The sequence below is a fragment of the Hibiscus syriacus genome, unplaced genomic scaffold, assembly GCF_006381635.1.
Source record: "Hibiscus syriacus cultivar Baekdansim isolate YM2019G1 unplaced genomic scaffold, ASM638163v2 tig00110328_pilon, whole genome shotgun sequence".
Classification (NCBI taxonomy): domain Eukaryota; kingdom Viridiplantae; phylum Streptophyta; class Magnoliopsida; order Malvales; family Malvaceae; genus Hibiscus; species Hibiscus syriacus.
The window spans coordinates 8,254,367-8,275,198 of NW_024062685.1; the positions used below are offsets into that span (position 1 = coordinate 8,254,367).

At 36.5% G+C, this 20,832-nt stretch overlaps 1 protein-coding gene across 1 annotated transcript; it reads right to left on the reverse strand.

Moving 5' to 3' along the window:
- Window positions 1–196: 196 nt before the first annotated feature.
- LOC120118674 lies at window positions 197–15,149 on the reverse strand. Its single transcript, XM_039138685.1, has 3 exons — window positions 15,025–15,149; window positions 13,224–14,435; window positions 197–207 (listed from the first exon to the last, which is right to left on the reverse strand). Exon 2 carries the CDS (start codon window positions 14,411–14,413, stop codon window positions 13,493–13,495), a length of 921 nt encoding a protein of 306 aa, XP_038994616.1. The 5' UTR covers window positions 14,414–14,435; window positions 15,025–15,149; the 3' UTR covers window positions 197–207; window positions 13,224–13,492.
- Window positions 15,150–20,832: the final 5,683 nt, after the last annotated feature.

Sequence of the window (20,832 nt, forward strand, 5' to 3'; positions counted from 1 at the left end):
TCATTCAATTTCAAGCATGAATTCAACCTCCTTACATCAAATTCATGTTATTCCACTCATCACAACATCAAATTGAATCAAAATTCAATCAACCTCTATAAACCCTAACATGGTCTACTACTATACATGCTTCTACACTTGATTTCAATCATCATTTATGCTTTAGAATTAATCAACAACATCAATAACATAAAAAATATCCATCAACTCTTCAAAATCAAACATGTTCTTCAACCACCCAATTCATGAAACTCGACATCTAAGCATGATTTCCATGTAATTTTATACCAAATGATAGATAATTTCAAGGGGATTAATTCTTTATCTAATAACTTGATCCAAAAGTTAATCATATAGCTTCAAAAATCAAAACAAAATCCTCACCTTTGGGAGATATGGAGTTTCGACCAAAGCTTGGAGAAGAGCTGAAAATTCTTTAATTTTTCTCTTGTAATCATCAATTAAAACACTTGGCACCATTCTAATATAATTGAATTTAAAATTCAATTAATGAGCAATCTCACTTTTACTCTTAATGAATCATGATAATTACTATTTGCTATTGAAATATCTTCCGTTAAAATATCTCATAGTCAAAGATGAACCAAAATAAAGTTGACTTTCTACTTTGGTAATGCAATTTTTGAAAATTACAATTTAATCATTAAATTTTCCCAATTTCATCTAAGTAGGGAAATTTAACTTCAATTTCATTGTTCCATGCTAAATTTCAGTATTCTAAAATATGGAAATAATATGTTCAACCTTTATCTAGCATCTTTCAAATTTTCCTTAAATTCTGGTTTGATCTGATTATCCGATTTCTTATTGGACTTTATTGCTTTATAGCTTTTAATACAAATCCCAAATCAAACTTTTGTTTCCCACAAAAACATTAGTTTCAAGATGAACTATCCATTTACAGACCAAAATATATAACTTTTAAAATATATATTTTTGGTCCCTGAACTTTTATAAAGTTTATACTTTGCCACTAAACTTTTAAAACTTACATTTTGGTCACTAATCAAATTTTGGGGTATTACATAAACTTGTTGGACAACCAATTTTCTACCTTTGGGATTCTTACAATGATGAGAAGAAAGAGAAAAGATAAGAGGAAGAAGAGAATCACTCATCTTTCCAAGGGTGACCTCATCCCAATTAAAGAATTTCACCATTATTTTTCAAACAAGGGTCTAATTACTACTTTAGCCCTTCCTCTTTTAGCCTTAATTGAAAAAAATGTCATTTATATCATCTTTAGGTTGAGCCCAAGTCCAAATCCATATCATACTTAACCCAATTGTTTCATAAGGGCCTATAATGATTGTAACAACCCAGAAATTTGAAAAAAAATATAATTGCAATTTGAGGTTTTAATTAAGTAATTTGGAGAAATTTGGAGACTAAATTAAAAGATTTTAAAAATTTGTAGCTTGTTTTAGAGTTAAAGAAAATTCAGGGACCAAGCCCTGAATTTACCCAAGAAATGTTGGTGAAGTTTGGTATTATATACGACAATTGGTTTCTCAAAAAATCAGAAACCAATTGCTCCTAAATTGAGCCAAAATCCTCTCTCCCAACCTCAACTTCCGACAACGATCCCGACGCCGTCCGAATTCCGATCGTCATTTTGAAACCACCATCGTGTTCGTTATCGAGTGAGGAATAATTCCCTTAAATTAATTGAAGTGAAACGCTGCCAAACGTCGGGAATTTCAAGTCAAAGTCTCGACTTTTTTTTAGCTACATCGCTGAGAAAATCTTAAATTCATCGCCGATCGTTGCTCCGTTTACGACACCTCCGGCACCATCGTGTTCCTTGTGCCATTCCGAGTCCACTGGTGTCCTCCTTTTTCTCCGGTGGCGGCGGCGCGTGTGGTGGTGATACGGTCAAAGTTTTCGATTTGATGAAATCGAGCTCTCCTCCGTTCAAACATTTGAACCGAGCTTTGTAAGTATCTCGAAATCGCTCAAAATAATTTTTAGAAATTTTTCCGTGAATTTTACGATGCCAGAAGGCGTCCCACGTACCCCCACACGTCGCCACTGCACGTGGGGAAGGTCGAAATGACCGGTTTGACCGGTTCCGACCCGACCCGTTGACTGTTGACCGGGTGACATTTTGGGAATTAATTTGAAATTGGAGCTATTTTGGGAATTAATTCGAAAAGGTGCTATTTTGGGAATTTAATTTTAAAAGTGCTATTTTTGGAATTTAATTCAAAAAAGTGCTATTTTGGAAATTAATTCAAAAAGGGTGCTATTTTGGTAATTATTTTTAAAAAAAAGGGTACTATTTCTGTAAAATAGTTGACATTTTGTTGACCTCCTTTGACCAGAACTTTGACCTACCATTTAATAACCGTTAATCTTTTCTGAGAATACCTATCCTGATATTTTTTGACGTCCCGAATCCGTTTTTGGGGTCGGTTTCACAAAATTCAAACCCGAAAGTCTCTGAATCATTAGTCAAACCCGTTGACTTTGATTTTGACCAAGAATTCAAATTTTCGGAAAGTCATACTTTATGTTTTTCGACATCCTGAATCTGATTCCGAAGTCCGTTTTGCCAAATTATGACCCGAAATTCCTGAATCGAGCTTGTAAACCCAAAAGGCTTAATATTTCAATATTTTGATTATTTATTTGAGATTTGGTTAAGGAATTGATTCAGTAAAGTATTTTATGAAGGTACTCGTGTTTCACCTGAACGAGGATCAGTTAGGTCTGGAGTTGTTCGTTCGTCAGATCAGCCTGAGTCGCGCACTACAAGAGTTACCCGTAGGTTTCCGTATATTATTTAAATAAAGATTATTTATATTAGGATTCCAATATGCATTTTTCCAATTCGTAGGATCTAGCGCTGCAGCAGAGCGTGATCGACAAACCCAGTGATAGGCTTCCCTATCTGATTTCTTAAACTGTTACAGGTGTGTTTTCTGACAGTGTTATCATATTGTTTTAAACTATCATATGAATAGTTATCTGATCTGTTACCTGACCTGAATTTTTATATGCTACTTGACATGGATTCTGATCTGTTACCTGACCTGAATTATGTTTTAATTTTTGAAATATATATCCGTTATGAGCAGAACATGATTTATTTGGGGGTAATGATGGAGGAAGTATACCTGGAGGCTCCTCTACTGTGTGCTCAGGGCCTTACTGGACTTGTTGGTGGGTGTATGGTTCTAGGGAACCTACACTTTTTGGACTTGACGGATGGGGGTAATGTTCATATTTTAAAACATGTTTGATAATTGGTTTTACTGGAAATTTTTATTCGTATGTTTTTAATACACTGTTTGGAGCACACTGGGCTTTCTAGCTCATTCTGTAGTTTTTACGCTTTTTCAGATAACAACAGACCGTAAGCTAGCAGATTTGGCATCAGGAGAGATCAACTACTTATTTTGTATGAACGTATATCTCTATAAGTTTTTCGGTTATGTTTGGTGACATATTGCTATCGTTTTGGATATATTTGTATTATTAATATTTTGTTTTGTATTAATATTGTAAGATATATATATATATATATAAACTCTGAATGGGATATGTGACCACTTAGGTTTAGGTCTAACTTACAGACCGGGTTTGGAGTGTTACATTTGGTGGTATCAGAGCTTTCGGTTTTAAACACTCGGACTGTATATGGGTCCTAAACTTTGGATTTTAAAGAAATTTTGAAAAAAAATGTCACCTTATTTTATGATTTAAAAGTTTTCTCGAGATCTCTGATGCTAATCTGACATATATTTTAAACTCTTTCTGTAGAGTCTTATAGATCCAACGATGAGTGCTGCTAGAGGTCGTAGGACAGGACGTGGTTGTGGTCAAGGGCGAGTCGCTCGACCTTCTGTTATGATCGACGATCCGATATCTCCACGTGATCCTCCTGTTCCGCAAGTAGATCCGACCCTTTCTCATGATGACCAGTTTACTCCTGTGAGAGATCATCCCGTCACTGGAGATGAGGATACTGACATGAATGAAGATGTTATTAATAGAGCTATATTCTGCATGTTTCAGAGAGCTGCCAGAGCCCCTAGTAATATGATTGTGGTTGAGATTTCAAATTCTCTGGTTGCTGCTGGTGTAGTTCCATTCGAGGGTATTACTGGTAGACCTCCGACAGACGCTGAGTATTGGCTGGAGGACATAGAGAGGATTATAGATGAGATGGACCTCAGACCTGAGCAAAAGTTAAAGGGGGCCCTAACTATGTTGAAGAAAGAAAGCTTCAGATGGTGGCAATCCATTTCTGGTAGTATTCCAATGAACCAATTAACATGGGATCTTTTCAGGACGCGCTTCCGAAGTCGCTACATCGAAGAGAGATATCTTCAGGAGCGACGCCGAGAGTTTCATAATCTGGAGCAGGGTAATATGTCTGTTATGGATTACGAGGTGGAGTTCATCCGATTGAGTCGTTATGCTCCTGGACTTGTTGACACTGAGATAGATCGATGCTTGAGGTTTGAGAATGGAATTAGGTATGAGATCAGGAGTCGAGTCGCTACCCACCGAGAGAGGAATTTTGATGCTTTGGTTGAGATAGCCAAGACTGCTGAGGAAATAGATAGACTGGGTATGAAGCATAAGAGAGATAGTGATCGAGCTCAAACCCGATTCAGGAGGCCTTCTGGTTTTGTTGATTCTTCTGCACATCCTAGCAAGAGAGGCAGGGGTGATTCATTTCAGAGAGGCGGTGCGAGTGTCAGACCTGTTACATCCGGTTCTTCAGTTGTGCATTCTTCTAGACATGGTGGATCATCTGGGTTGCAACCTTTGAAGACATGTGATTACTGTGGAAAACAACATCTTGGAGAATGCAGGATGAAATTGGGCACATGTTATAAATGTGGTTATGGTGACAATTTTTTGAAGGACTGTCCAGAGCGAAATCGTTCATTTCAGACGCCAGCTCGTACTCCTGCTAGTTCTCATAGTACAGTCCAGACTCCAGCACAAGGTCGTACTCAGGAGAGAGCACCTGGATCGGCTAGCAGAGGCCGAGCATCTCAGAGTAGGGGTCCAGTCAGATCTGAGGCCAGACAGCTTGCATTGGTTTACACTGCCAGACTTTAACAAGATCGTGATGGGCCTAATGTGAATGTAGGTACTATTATTATTTATTCAGTTCTATACTTTGCATTGTTTGATAGTGGCTCTACCAATTCCTATGTATCGCATTCTGTTTCTGAGGGTCTAAATATTCCTGTTGAGAATACTGAGCATTCAATGATAGTTCAAAGTCCCTTAGGCAAGTCCATTGTGTTGGATCGTATTTATAGAGAGTGCCCTATTGAGATCAATGGAGAGATTTTTCTGGCTGACCTGATAGAGTTACCTTTGGAAGAGTTTGATTAGATTCTCGGCGTAGATTGGTTGGACAAACATCGAGTAAATATTGATTTTGAGACTAAGAGAGCTGTTCTGAAGACCCCGGATAATCGAAAGATTGTAATGATTGGGGAACGCCATGGATTTCTGACGAATGTTGTATCTGCTTTGGTAGCTGAGAAGATAATCAGGAATGGTTCCGAGGCGTTTCTTGCTTATATATTGGATACTAGGAGTTCTCAGTCTGATATTGAAGGTATCCGGATTGTCAAAGAATTTTCTGATGTTTTTCCCGAGGAGTTGCATGGATTACCTCCGGATAGAGAAGTTGAGTTTGAGATTGAAATCTATTCTGGTTCTACTCCGGTTTCAATGGCTCCTTATCGTATGGCCCCAAAGGAGCTTAAGGAACTGAAAGTTCAACTCCAGGAGTTGTTGGATAGGGGATTTGTCCGACCCAGTGTATCACCATGGGGAGCCCCAGTTCTCTTTGTCAAGAAGAAAAATGGGACATTGAGACTTTGTATCGATTATAGGAAACTGAACAAGCTCACGGTTAAAAACAAATATCCTCTGCCTCGAATCGATGATCTATTTGACCAATTTCGAGGGGCTTCTATCTTTTCAAAAATAGACTTAAGGTCTGGTTATTATCAACTCAAAGTGAAATATTCGGATATTCCAAAGATTGTTTTTTGTACTCGATATGAGCATTATGAGTTTTTAGTGATGTCATTCGAGTTAACAAATGCCCCTACTGTATTTATGGATCTTATGCATAGGGTGTTTCGACCTTATTTGGACCAGTTTGTTGTTGTGTTCATTGATGACATACTGGTGTATTCTAGAAGTGAAGAAGAACATGAGGAGCATTTAAAGATTGTTCTACAGACTCTAAGGGAGAATAAGATATACGATAAGTTGAGCAAGTGTGAATTCTGGCTCAGCGAAGTGACTTTTCTTGGACATATCGTTTCTGCTGATGGTATTCGGGTGGATCCAAGCAAAGTGGAGGCTATTATGAACTGGAAGAAACCCAGGAACGTTTCTGAGATTCGTAGTTTCTTGGGCTTAGCTGGTTACTACCGTCGTTTCGTTGAGGGGTTCTCCCTTATTGCAGCTCCTCTGACGAAACTATTGAGGAAAGATATTCCATTTGTCTGGTCTGAGAACCAACAAGCTAGCTTTGAGAAACTGAAGACTGTTCTAACTCAAGCCCCAGTACTGATTCAGCCTGAATATGGGAAAGATTTTTCTGTCTACAGTGATGCTTCTCACTCTGGATTAGGCTGTGTTTTGATGCAAGATAGGAAGGTTGTCGCTTATGCTTCGCGTCAATTAAAGCCGCATGAGTGTAACTATCCTATTCACAATATGGAGTTAGCTGTCGTGGTTTTTGCTTTAAAGATCTGGAGACACTACCTATACGGAGAAAAGTGTTATATTTATACTGATCATAAGAGTCTGAAATATCTGCTTACTCAGAAAGAATTGAATTTGAGACAGCGTCGCTGGTTAGAGCTTCTAAAGGACTATGATTTAGAGATAGAATATCATCCAGGGAAGGCTAATGTAGTGGCAGACGCGTTGAGCCGTAAGGCGATATCAGATCTCAGAGCCTTATTAGCCAACTTGAGTTTATTTGATGATAATAGTCTGTTGGTAGGCAGAGTTGCAGGTTAAACCTACTTTGGCCGAGGAGATTAAGAGCAAACAACTTCTGGATAGATCATTGCTTTCCATTATTGAGCAAGTTAAACAAGGATCGAGTTCAGAGTATACTGTGGATCAGGATGGTATTTTGTGTTTTCACGGTCGTTACTGCGTCCCTAAAGATGATGAGTTAAGACGGGTTATTCTTCAGGAGGCTCATAGCAGTCCTTATGCTATGCATCCTGGCAGGGACAAAATGTACAATAATCTCAAGGAGCGTTACTTTTGGACTGGTATAAAAAAGAATATTTCAGATTTTTTGGCGAGGTGTTTGACTTGTCAGCAGGTTAAGGCAGAACACCAGCATCCATCTGGATTGTTACAGTCAATTAAGATTCATGAGTGGAAATGGGAGCGCATTACAATGGACTTCGTTACTGGTCTTCCTCTGACTCATTCTAAAAAGGATTCTATTTGGGTGATAATTGATCGACTCACCAAGTCAGCGCATTTTATCCCTATCCGGATTAATTATTCTCTGGGCAAACTGGCTAAGTTGTACATTTCTGAGATCGTTAGACTTCATGGTGTTCCGTGGTCTATCATATCTGATAGAGATCCGAGGTTCACTTCCAGGTTCTGGAAGGCTTTGCACGAGGCTTTGGGTACTCGTTTGAGTTTCAGTACATCTTTTCATCCTCAGACTGATGGAAGTCTGAGCGAGTAATTCAGGTGTTAGAGGATATGTTACGGGGTTGTGTGATTGATTTTTGTGGTAGTTGGGAAGATTTCTTGCAATTAGCTGAGTTTGCTTACAATAATAGTTACCAGACAAGTATTAGCATGGCACCGTACGAGGCTCTGTATGGATGTAGATGTCGTAATCCTATATGTTGGACAGAGTTGCATGATAGAAAAATTTTGGGTCCAGACTTGGTTCGAGAGACTGAAGATACTGTCAGATTTATCTATGATCGTTTAAAAGAGGCATTTGATAGGCAGAAATCATACGCAGATAAGCGATGTAAGGATATCGAGTTTGAGGTTGATGATCAGGTTTTTCTTAAAGTGTCTCCATGGAAGAAGGTATTGAGATTTGGATGTAAAGGTAAACTGAGTCCGAGATTTATTGGGTCGTATCGTATTCTGAAGAAAGTCGGACATGTTGCTTATCAACTTGAGTTGCCTCCCCAGCTCAGTCGTATTCATGATGTTTTTCATGTGTCTATGTTGAGGCGATACCGTCCAGATCCAGATCACATCATTCAAGTTGATGAGGTAGAGTTGAGGCCTGATTTGTCATATGAGGAGGAGCCTGTTTAGGTTTTAGAGAGAGATGAACGAGTTCTTCGGAATAGGCGAATTCCAATGGTTAAAATTCGGTAGAGTAATCGTAGTCCCTCAGAAGCTACTTGGGAGACATTGGAGTCAATGGAGGCTCAATTTCCTCATCTATTTGCATAAGGTAAATTTCGAGGACGAAATTTCTTGTAGAGGGGGAGAATTGTAACAACCCGGAAATTTGAAAAAAAATATAATTGTAATTTGAGGTTTTAATTAAGAAATTTGGAGAAATTTGGGGACTAAATTAAAAGATTTTAAAAATTTGTAGCTTATTTTAGAGTTAAAGAAAATTCAGGGACCAAGCCCTGAATTTACCCAAAAAAGGTTGGTGAAGTTTGGTATTATATACGGCAATTGGTTTCTGAAAAAATCAGAAACCAATTGCTCCTAAATTGAGCCAAAATCCTATCTCCCAACCTCAACTTCCGACAACGATCCCGACGCCGTCCGAATTCCGATCGTCGTTTTGAAACCACCATCGTGTTTGTTATCGAGTGAGGAACAATTCCCTTAAATTAATTGAAGTGAAACGCTGCCAAACATTGGGAATTTCAAGTAAAAGTCTCGACGTTTTTTTTAGCTCCATCGCCGAGGAAATCTTAAATTCATCGCCGATCGTTGCTCCGTTTACGACACCTCCGGCACCATCGTGTTTCTTGTGCCGTTCCGAGTCCACCGGTGTCCTCCTTTTTCTCGGCGGCGGCGGCGCGTGTGGTGGTGATGCGGTCAAAGTTTTCGATTTGATGAAATCGAGCTCTCTGTCGTTCAAACATTTGAACCGAGCTTTATAAGTATCTCGAAATCGCTCAAAATAATTTTTAGAAATTTTTCCGTGAATTTTACGCTGCTGGAAGACGTCCCACGTGCCCCACTGCCTCGTGGGGAAGGTCGAAATGACCGGTTTGATTGGTTCCGACCTGACCCGTTGACCGACCCGACCCGACCCGTTGACTGTTGACCGTTGATTGGGTGACATTTTAGGAATTAATTCGAAATGGGTGTTATTTTGGGAATTAATTCAAAAAGGTGCTATTTTGGGAATTTAATTCTAAAAAGTGCTATTTTGGGAATTTAATTTGAAAAGTGCTATTTTGGAAATTAATTCAAAAATGGTGCTATTTTGGTAATTATTAAAAAAAGGTGTTATTTCTGTAAAATAGTTGACATTTTGTTGACCTCTTTTGACCATAACTTTGACCGGCTTTGACCGGCCATTAAACAACCGTTAATATTTTCCGAGAATACCTATCCTGACATTTTTCGACGTCCCAAATTCGTTTTTGAGGTCGGCTTCACAAAATTCAAACCCGAAAGTCTCCGAATCATTAGTTAAACCCGTTGACTTTGATTTTGACCAAGAATTCAAATTTTTGGAAAATCATACTTTATGTTTTTCGATATCCTGAATCTGATTCCGAAGTCCGTTTTGTCAAATTATGACCTGAAATTCCTGAATCGAGCTTGTAAACCCAAAAGGCTTAATATTTCAATATTTTGATTATTTATTTGAGATTTGGTTAATGAATTGATTCAATAAAATATTTCATGAAGATACTCGTGTTTCACCTGAACGAGGATCAGTTAGGTCTGGAGTTGTTCGTTCGTCAGATCAGCCTGAGTCGCGCACTTCAAGAATTACCCGTAGGTTTCCGTATATTATTTAAATAAAGATTATTTATATTAGGATTCCAATATGGATTTTTCCAATTCGTAGGATCTAGCACTGCAGCAGAGCGTGATCGACAAACCCAGTGATAGGCTTCCCTATCTGATTTCTCAGACTGTTACAGGTGTGTTTCCTGACAGTGTTATCATACTGTTTTAAACTATCATATGAATAGTTATCTGATCTGTTACCTGACCTGAATTTTTATATGCTACTTGACATGGATTCTGATATGTTACCTGACCTGAATTTTTATATGCTACTTGACATGGATTCTGATCTGTTACCTGACCTGAATTATGTTTTAATTTTTGAAATATATATTCGTTATGAGCGGAACATGATTTATTTGGGGGTAATGATGGAGGAAGTATATCTGGAGGCTCCTCTGCTGTGTGCTCAGGGCCTTGCTGGACTTGTTGGTGGGTGTATGGTTCTGGGGAACCTACACATTTTGGACTTGACAGATGGGGGTAGTGTTCATATTTTAAAACATGTTTGATAATCGGTTTTACTGGAAATTTTTATTCGTATGTTTTTAATACACTGTTTGGAGCACACTGGGCTTTCTAGCTCATTCTGTAGTTTTTACCCTTTTTCAGATAACAGCATACCGTAAGCTAGCAGATTTGGCATCATGAGAGATCAACTACTTATTTTGTATGAACGTATATCTCTATAAGTTTTTCGGTTATGTTTGGTGACATGTATTGCTATCGTTTTGGATATATTTGTATTATTAATATTTTGTTTTGTATTAATATTGTAAGATATATATATATATATATATATATAAACTCTGAATGAGATATGTGATCACTTAGGTTTGGGTCTAACTTACAGACCGGGTCTGGAAGGTTACAATGATACTCTAAACCCAAATGGTTTACCCAAAACTACTAACATGATTTTCCTTGTGTTACATTGGGTTTATGTGATCTTAAGCTTTTTTAACATCGACTTACTTGGGAAACAAGTGCGGGTTTATCTCTAATCCAAGATCTCTCCTCTATAAAGTCTTCCGAGCAAAGTATTTTGCTAAATCCTCTTTTCTCGATGCGGAACTTGGACTTAAAGCCTCGTATGCGTGGATTAGTATTTACAAGGCTAAGGTGGCATTTAAAGATGGGATCTTTTGGAGAGTTGGTTTGAACAGCCCTCACGCATGCATTTTGATAGGCGGAGAGGCTCTGAAAGGGTAAACGTATCTGGCCCATATTTTGATGGTGTGCTCCAACCCACTCGATGTGAGACTTTATGGTACCGGATTCCATGGGGTGGGATGTTGATAAGGTCTGCATAGCTTTTACCCCCCAAGATGCAAACATGATTCTGGACACTTATAACTCCCCAAGAAGGTAACAAACTCATTTGGGAACACCACAACTCGGGGCTCTATTCTACAAAGTCGGGATACATTTGGTTGCTTATGGGAGCCAGGACAGAGAAGGGCCGATCACCAATCTGGAAATCGATCTCAAAGATCCAATTGCTTCTGATGATTAAAATATTTGGATGAAGCGTCTGCCATGATGCTCTCCCCATCGGTAATAAGATTGCATCAGCTGGCCTAGGAAGTGAGGTTTGTCTGATGTGTAACAATGAGATTGAAACAGTCTTGCATGCTTTAAAGGACTGTCCGACGACCAAAGAAGTGTTCCTCCTCTTGATTTTGGATCGAAGTTTTGTCGATTCTCAAGCACTCAACTATAAAAGCTGGCTTGAAGACCTAGAGCCCTCCTTGGATCGAGTTGGTTTCACAAAGCTCATTGTCCTCCTTTGGAATATTTGCAATAGACGTAAAAAATGGGTTCATGACCAAGAGCTTCAAAAGGCTAGTGAAGTTGTTAACGCCGCATAGATTTTGTGTTCTGATTTTAACAAGGTTGTGGGGTCTACAAGAGCTCTTTCGCAATCACATCCAGCAAAGGGAAATTTCTGGAGCAAACCAGGAGCTAATCTCATAAAATTAACGTGTATGGGGATTACTTACCTAGCACAGGTGAGGCAACAATTGGTGTTGTTGCAAGAGACCAATACGGTATGAACGTGGAAAGAGTAGCTCGAAAGTTAGATGGTCCACATTCTACTGAATTAACCGAAGCGATTGCGTTCATCAAGGGACTTCGCATGGCAACCGAAAATAGATGGGGTCACACAATCATCGAAGGAGATGCCATTACAATTGTCAACATATTGGTAAATTTACAATTGTCAACAATGTTAGAGGGACCTTACAATCTTAAGGCACACTACGTGAGCAGAGAAGCGAATAGGGTGACACACACTTGCACTATGGGCTTTGTCGAGAATCAATCCTTTTTTATTTTGTTATGACAAACAGGATTGTATTTAAAACGTTGTCATTCTTGACGTCATTGCCATTTAAATGAATATTTATAGTTCATAAAAAAAATCAATACAAACTATGGAGTTTATCCACCACTGCTCCCATTTTACTATCGATAGAAACCAATACGCATAACTGTGAGCTTCCTTTCTCTCTCTCTGTGTGTCTTCCTACAAGTTACACAACGCACTCATCCAAATATCCTTCTCCAATTTTGGTATAACCTCCAAAAATAAAAAAGATGCACCTCATTACTACACTCCTGCAACTTTCAGCGGGTCCTAGATGAACCCGACAGATTTCTCAATTCATCAGAATTTAAACCATGGCGTTGAGAAAAAAAAATGCAAATCCTTGGTTGAAGAATGAGGAAATCAATCATTGTCCTTTACAGAAAGGCCATTATTAGATGATCGCTTGCTAGGTCAATGTGTATATGTTTCAGCAACATCAACTTCAACATGTTCTGTATCCATCAATGATGGCATCTTATAAACAATAAAAGGAATTTCATACAACCATGAAAGACAATAGATAAGGGAAAAGGATAAAAATTGAATCAACCGCTGAAATAACAATACCAAGGGCATTAAAGTTTTAGTACATGTAGCATCATCCAAAGAAAGAAGGATGAACACGCAAAAATGAAAGAAAGAAAGGAGCCACCTAAATTTATTGCATTCCTGTTCATCTCGAATCCAAATATTGCTGTGGTTCTATGCAGCAAGCACTATTAGTAAAGTGTAGAGGCAAGCAATTGATACATTCTGTCTATTCAACTTCCTTACAAAAACAGTAATGAGCAAAGTGATAAATGGGTAAAGTCGTTCCTAATTACCTATAAAAGAGAATTACTAATCCTATCTCAGCTATTAACTTCAATCCTTGAAGCCACCTGTTACAAGAACAGGATTTGAACATTATGATTGCATGACTTTGCTTTGTTTGATACATGCAGGGACCTTGAAATACTGGCATTTCAGCATTGATGAACCTTCCATTGAAATAACACCATCATTGGAGGGTTCCAAGGTAAAATAGGTCTTAACAGCAGCAGCTGAATTATCCATGTTCTTTTCGGTCAGTGGAGAGCTCTTACTAATCATGTCTTCGTTTGGATTCACTCAATCTCTAAAGGAACAAACGCTCAGGGGCAGCTTCTTTATCTTCATTCTTCCCCTCTTTTTACCAGTGGTTACATCCTCAAAAGCTTTTTCCTTCGAATGGCTTGATCTTGCTTCACCATTATCCAACTCTAATTGCCCAGATTTTTCATATTTAGCATCCTTTGCCTCTGCTTTAACAGATTCCTCCATGGAGTCCTCAGAATCAATTTCTCCTGCCATAGTATCTCCATTGTATGCAGAAGACGGGCTTCCACCCAATACTATAGCTCCATTGGAAGCTTTTGTTTTCTCAAGAGTTGCCATGATCTTAGGCCTCTTATGTTTATGACCTCTCCATTCAGAAGGTGAATTCTTTGAGATTCTTGGGGAACTATTGATGGCTCGGTGCAATTTCCGGGCTAGCTCTTCATCTGTCCTAGGACTCTCAACCGGCTCGTGTTTTTTGTACAGGAGTTGAACAGGGACATGTTTCTTGAGCTTGTTCTTTTTTAGGCGTCTGTCTCTGTCTTCAGAAAATTTTGCTACTATGTCCAATGCACTCTTAGCTGCAGCAACAGCTTTAGTGGCAACTGCAGCCTTCTTCTCTGCGGCAGCTCTGGCAGCCACTGCAGCTTTAACAGCAAAGGTAGCTGCCGCTCTAGAGGACTCCAAAATCTCCTCAGGAGAAAGGTTTGGGTTGTACAAATGAGAACTCATCAATAGATTCTTAAGATGGGTATTAACATCGCATGACGAAGTCGAAGTAGAAGGTGAAGGTGAAGGTGAAGGTGAAGAGGAAGAAGCAACCGTAGGCTGATCTGAAGCACCATTGGCATTAGAAGCCTGTTTCTTAAATCCCGCCAGCAGCCGTTTCCGAGGAGGCAGGAGGACATCGGCATCCAAGTGATTGATGTCACAAATGTTAGACTCCATTGACATCCCTTCTCCAATTTATCAAAATCTGAAACATCAAAGCAGAAGTAATTGTCAAATATAGATAATCTGAAAGTTATAATCACATCCAAGCTAAAACATCAATAATCATAGATTCCAGAACAATATCTGAATTCTAAGCGCCGTCATAATAATAGTAAATATCCATCAAATTTAGAAAGAAAAAACGTACAGATTTGGAAAGTAGCATAAATTCAAGCGTTCTAGTACATGAATCGGAATTGAAAGATGTTTCACATGCCGTAAATGAGACAAAGAACGAAACTTTGAAAACCCTACCGGCAAATTCGGTTATATAAGAGCTTCCGGTATAAATCAAAAGAATATCAAAGATAGGAAGTCAACAAAAAGATGATCATGCAATGAAAAATGATTTGCCAAGTTTAAAGATTATATCGGGAAACAGATGCTACGAATGAGAGCAACAAAACTAAAACGTTAAAAAAACTGGCCGATTGATAAAATAAAAATAGAGAATTACAGGGACGTGGAGCGAAAAATGCAAAGCAGAAGCTTTGATTGAATGAAATCATGAGATGCACATGAAAACTGAGTGAATTACAAAAGAAAAAAAGGATGGAACTTTGATTCAATACCTGATCATTACGCGGGGGGTTTGCAGCTTGGATAAAGAGTCTGTTTGGATTGGATTGCAAACAGAGAGATGATTTAAGCGATTTGAGAAGAAGGAAAATTAGGGGTTTTTTGTTGGTTGATAATTTTATTTATACAAATTACATTTGTGCGAGTTTTGAAGATGGGAGTGAGAGATTGGGTCCAGTGTAGGAAACAAGGAAAAGGAAGATCTTGTGTCGTCTTACTAAGTACTATGTTAATCAAATTAATTAACTAAAATTACATAACAGTAATATTTATACTCCCATATCCACGTGTTAATATCCTTTATAGAGAGATAAAAATCTTTATTTTGAAAAGACCAATTTACTCTTACTTTATTAAATATTTACTAAACAAGCTTTCATAAAATATTTTCAATTAAGTCCTTAAATTTTTCAAAATTTTTAAAATTGATCACCAAATTTTAAAAACTTTCATTTCATCACTAACCCAGTTTTTGAGATGTTACAAATCTCCCCCATTTAAAGAAAATTCGTCCTCGAATTTTCACTGCACCTATAAATGAAGATATTGTCTATCCATATCATATTCATTTTCTCTTGTTGCTTCCATTACTTTAACCCTTCGCAGTTGCAATTTATAATTTGTCTTCAATTTTCAAAGAACTCAATCGTTTCCTATCTTTTCACTCCTTCGATTCTATACTTACTTTTTATCTTCAAAAATATATATCATGTCACTTATCATGTAGACAGTAACATCAATTCTTATCACTCAAGATCATAACTCAATTGATTTCCTTTATCAATCTCTAATTGCCTTACCAATCCTTAATTCTATTATCATTTCACAATAACACTTCTGTCCTTCATAACTTGATTAAAGAGAATATAATCATTCAATTGTATCTTAAACTTCCTTAATACCTATAAATAATTCCCTATTTCCCCGATTACATCTACTTATCCAAGAAACACAACCTTAAACCTTCATCAAATATAATTAAGACATATATTTTACAAAATTAAACAATCTCTTAATATAACCTTACATACTTTTCTTACTTCTGTATCATGCTTAAAATCTATACCTCAATATAATCATTTCCTAATTGATCCTTTAGACTCATCTTTCACTTTCCTTATCCATTTATTCTTTCAGAAATCAAGAACTCCTTGTAACATAGGTCATACTTTTTTCTTCATACTCCCATACTCTCTTCATATCACCTATACTTATCTCTGATTACTAATCTTTATAATATCTTCAAGACTTTGATAAACAATTCTTCTTGCACAATAACCTTATTATTGCAAAATCCTTATTCGAATTACAATACATATACCTTTTTATCATCTTAAACTTTTCTACTACATCCTTAGCTTCCTTCATATATATGAATCCTTGTCTCCTTCAACTACATCACATTTACATAATCAAAGTACACCATCATATCCAAATCCACGTCATACCTGGTTAGCTTAACCTGACATATTTTCTAATCCTTTAACTCCAATATACTTACCATTACCTAACCTTGTTAGTCATCACCAACTCTTTTAATCTAGGATGCAAACCCTTATCAAGCCAATCATATACATCCATTTTTCAGTCAAAATTTCTCAGCGGTATTTTATTCAACTTATCAAACCCGCACTCTTACTTATACATGATGCAATTCCTTGGATTCAAACTCAAACACTCTAACTTCCTTTGTCTTATAAACTGATCACTGATGTAACCATTCTTGAACTTTTCTAAAAACAATAACCATATCACTTTATCTTTTAATATTCTCATAATAACATTTATCCACTCTATTCTAGCTTATTAGCATAACAAAGGAACTACTTCACTTCAGAACAATGAAGATCCTCTAACACTATTCGGATGCGTTTTTAATATACTGAAAACAATCCTTGATCTGGTAATAACACTTCCTGCAGTGTTCGTTCTTCATCCTGCCTGGCTAGGACATGTGAATTGCTGCCACCATCAGGTCTATTACCTCTCGCTTCAATTCAAAAACTCTCATGGTTAGACATCTCATATAACATAACAATTCTATTCTATTAGTAATACAACATACTCCTTACACTATCAGATTAGAAATTTTCACTTTGTGTTGGCAAGTACACATTTTAAAACTCCTTTTACTTCGGTTTAAGCCTAGAATCGGCTAAACCATAGCTTTGATACCATTAAATGTAATACCCCAACCCATACCCAACCTGAATACGAGTCTGAGGTGTTACATTGATTTTTTAAAACATTTACATTTACAAAAGAATAGAAATTCTAATTTTTATCAAATCAAAGTGCATAATTTATACAATTTAAATCAAAAGGTTTACAAAACTTATCAGAGCGTATACAATTCAAACATTTAATTACATGCCAACTACATTCCATACAACAAAATATATTTTATTCAAATACTTCTCTGATCTGATCTTTGGAAAGAGTAGCTGACCTGATTTGCCTATCCAAGTTCCTCTTCTTGCTCACAAAACCAACGTGTGAAGCACTCACACGCTAAGTCTATAACTTAGTGAGGCATTTAAACTTATAATGGAAACTCTAACTACTTAACAATGCATGAATAATTAATACAATGGTATCACACAAAATCATATAACATTTCATATAATAATTGTATACATATATATATCTTGTCATTATCATCGTTAACCTCATTTCATTATCAATATTATATTCATTCATATCTTTTAATCATATACTTTTGTACTTGACATTCATACACTTCAAATAAAACATTTCACAAAGCCACACATAACACTACATACTCTTTATTTATTTTATATCTTTTAATAGCCCATGTACATTTTTTAGAACTAAATATATGTGAGTACATTGAGGTTGTGCACATATGCTGTCACCACAGCTCGTATAAATTCCCACTAGGGGCACATAGAATTTGTCCCGAATGACCACATAGATGTCCGAAGGACCACATATATGTCCCGAATGACTACTCCTTAAGGATCACATATATATTCCAAATGACCAAATATGTGTCCTGAAGAACTGCATATATGTTCCAAAGGATTACATATATATCTCGAATGACCACATAGAACCATCGACTCTTGGCATGCCAACTATATCCCTAGCTCTCATATCATATAACATGGGCATTATCATTTATGTCATTTCACATATCTATATAAGCACATAGTTCACTTACACATAGAACATTTTCATATGATTCACATTCACATTTCACATGGCTTATATCTTGTGATCATGTAATCACATAGCTTATTTTCACATAGCTCATAGTCACATGGCTTATCTCATAAGCATATATTCGCATATTTGATAATCACATAGATTATACCATTTCACACATAATCACATAACGTGTATTCACACTGATCATATAACATATACAATAGCATATAACACATATACTCATATCAAACACATGTTTATATTCATGAGTTCATGCATTCTAATATAGGAAATAGACTCGTCACAGTCTTATATCCATTAAACATCATAAATAAACTAGTATGCACTCACCTTAGCCTTACTAATCCAAGTCATGCACTTAACTCTTTCTTGCTCGATCTTATCGCGTGGACTCATCAGATACTCACTTACGATTGATATCTACACAATTATACAACTTATATGAATATTTGAATTTGAATCGCTTATAACCAATCAATATAACGTAGGCTGAAAGAATAACTAAATTTAGCATTTTAAGCTCAATAGTATCGGTACTCTTACTATAGTACCGATACTACCCTCTTATGGTATTGATACCCTCCCTAGGTACCGATACCATTTTGACATTCTGCTTTATAACTTAATAATGGTATCGATACTAGACACTTAGTATCAATACCCTCTTCAACTAGTACTGATACCACTCTTCAGGTATCAATACTTCTTAAATATTTTATCGAATTATATCATATGGTATCGATATTGTTCCTTCAGTACCGACACCATAAGCTCAATTTACACTCTTTTAGCTTTGAAGTATCGATATTGGATGAATAGTACGATACCCTATGCCTAGGACTTAATTATTTCACCCGAAAATTTTCCAAAACTTACTTAATTCCCACTCTACTAACTTCTTTCAATTCCTTAAACTCAAATATACTTATTTAAATCATCTTATATCACTTTAACACATTTAAACATCTAATATCTTATTAGAACACTTAAAACTAAAAATCTTACAATTACTCAACATGTTCCAAATTCAATTCTAACACTTGGAATTTATTATTTCAGTTCATGACAAGTCAATTCAGCTTATAAATCCATTAACTCATTCTTTTTCAATAATTCACTTAAAAACTCGTTTTACTTAATCTCTCATAATTCATCCACCTTTGAGTTTTCACTTCTCCTAAAGCTTCCTTATGTTTTCTTAATACCCAAAGAATCAAAACTCATCTCAAATTATAAGAAATAACCAGTTTGAGTATTCCTTACCTTAGCTATGAAGACACAATAAGGGAAGAAGATAACCAAGTTCCAGACTTTTCTTATTCCCTTTCTCTCATTTCTACGTGTTTAATATCCTTTATAAAGGGAATATAAAAATCCTTCATTTGAAAATACCAATTTACCCTTACTTCATTTAATATTTACTAAACAAACCTTCATAAAATATTCTCAATTAAGTCATTGAACTTTTCAATTTTTCCAAAATTGATTACCAAATTTTAAAAACTTTCATTTCAATCACTAGCCTTGTTTTTGGGATATTACACATATACCTCGAGTACTAGGTCATTAAATCACATTTCATAATTTTGAACCGACTGATATGGGAGTCATGTGAGCCATTAGCTAGAGCCTAAATCAGTGTTGCAATCTACTAACAGTGAAGATTTCAGGTATTTGAAAAACAACACTGAATAACAATATTATTTTTATAATATATTTGTGAACAATACTGCATTCGAGTTGAAAGTGCCAACTACTTTCATATATGGGACTGAAGATTGGATGGACCGCCAAGGAGTCAAAGCAGTTTGCAAGTAAATGAATGTTGCATGTGAAATTATCAGGGTTCTTAGATCTGTTTACTTTTGCAATATATAAGAAATAACTTGGGGGCAATCTACCAGAGATGTTTTTTCCTCAAGAGCTTTTATTTTAAAACCTTGAATACATTATTGTAAATCCAAAATGTTATCCTTCATGCCAGTGTCTTTATTTTGTTTTCCCTTAAATGCAGGATGGTTGTTTTGTATTCATTGAAAATAAAGATGGATTTTGTTCCCATGTGTTACATATTTGTAAGAGATTTCTTTCACCTCAACCTGATGATGGACCTTCCCAGAAGGTTTGATATCAAAAGTGTTGTCCACATGAGCTTGGAGAAAGAAGAAGAAGAGGGTTGGTCAAAATAATCTCACGTGGTCGAATAATGCCAAAAAAGTCAAACTAACGTGCCACATTGATATTATGATACTGCAGTAACAACTGTTAATGATCGAATGATCAATTTGTTATAAATCGATAACGATGGATAACGATAGTGACCAATTTGTTATAAATCGATAATAATAGTGACCAATTTTTTATTTTTCAAAATTCTATGGGGAAAACTAAAACTTACTCAAACAATAGTGACCATTTATGTGGTTTACTTTTATTTAACTAATGGTGTAGCCTAGCCCACGATAGTACCAACTGAAAAGTAAAGGCTTAATGCCCAAATAAGTGCCCAAACTAGGGTTGTAAATGAGATGATACATATAGCGAATTATTAGAGATCGACTTGATCAAAACTTGATAAATACTCGGCTTGAATGGATTTGAATTGAGCT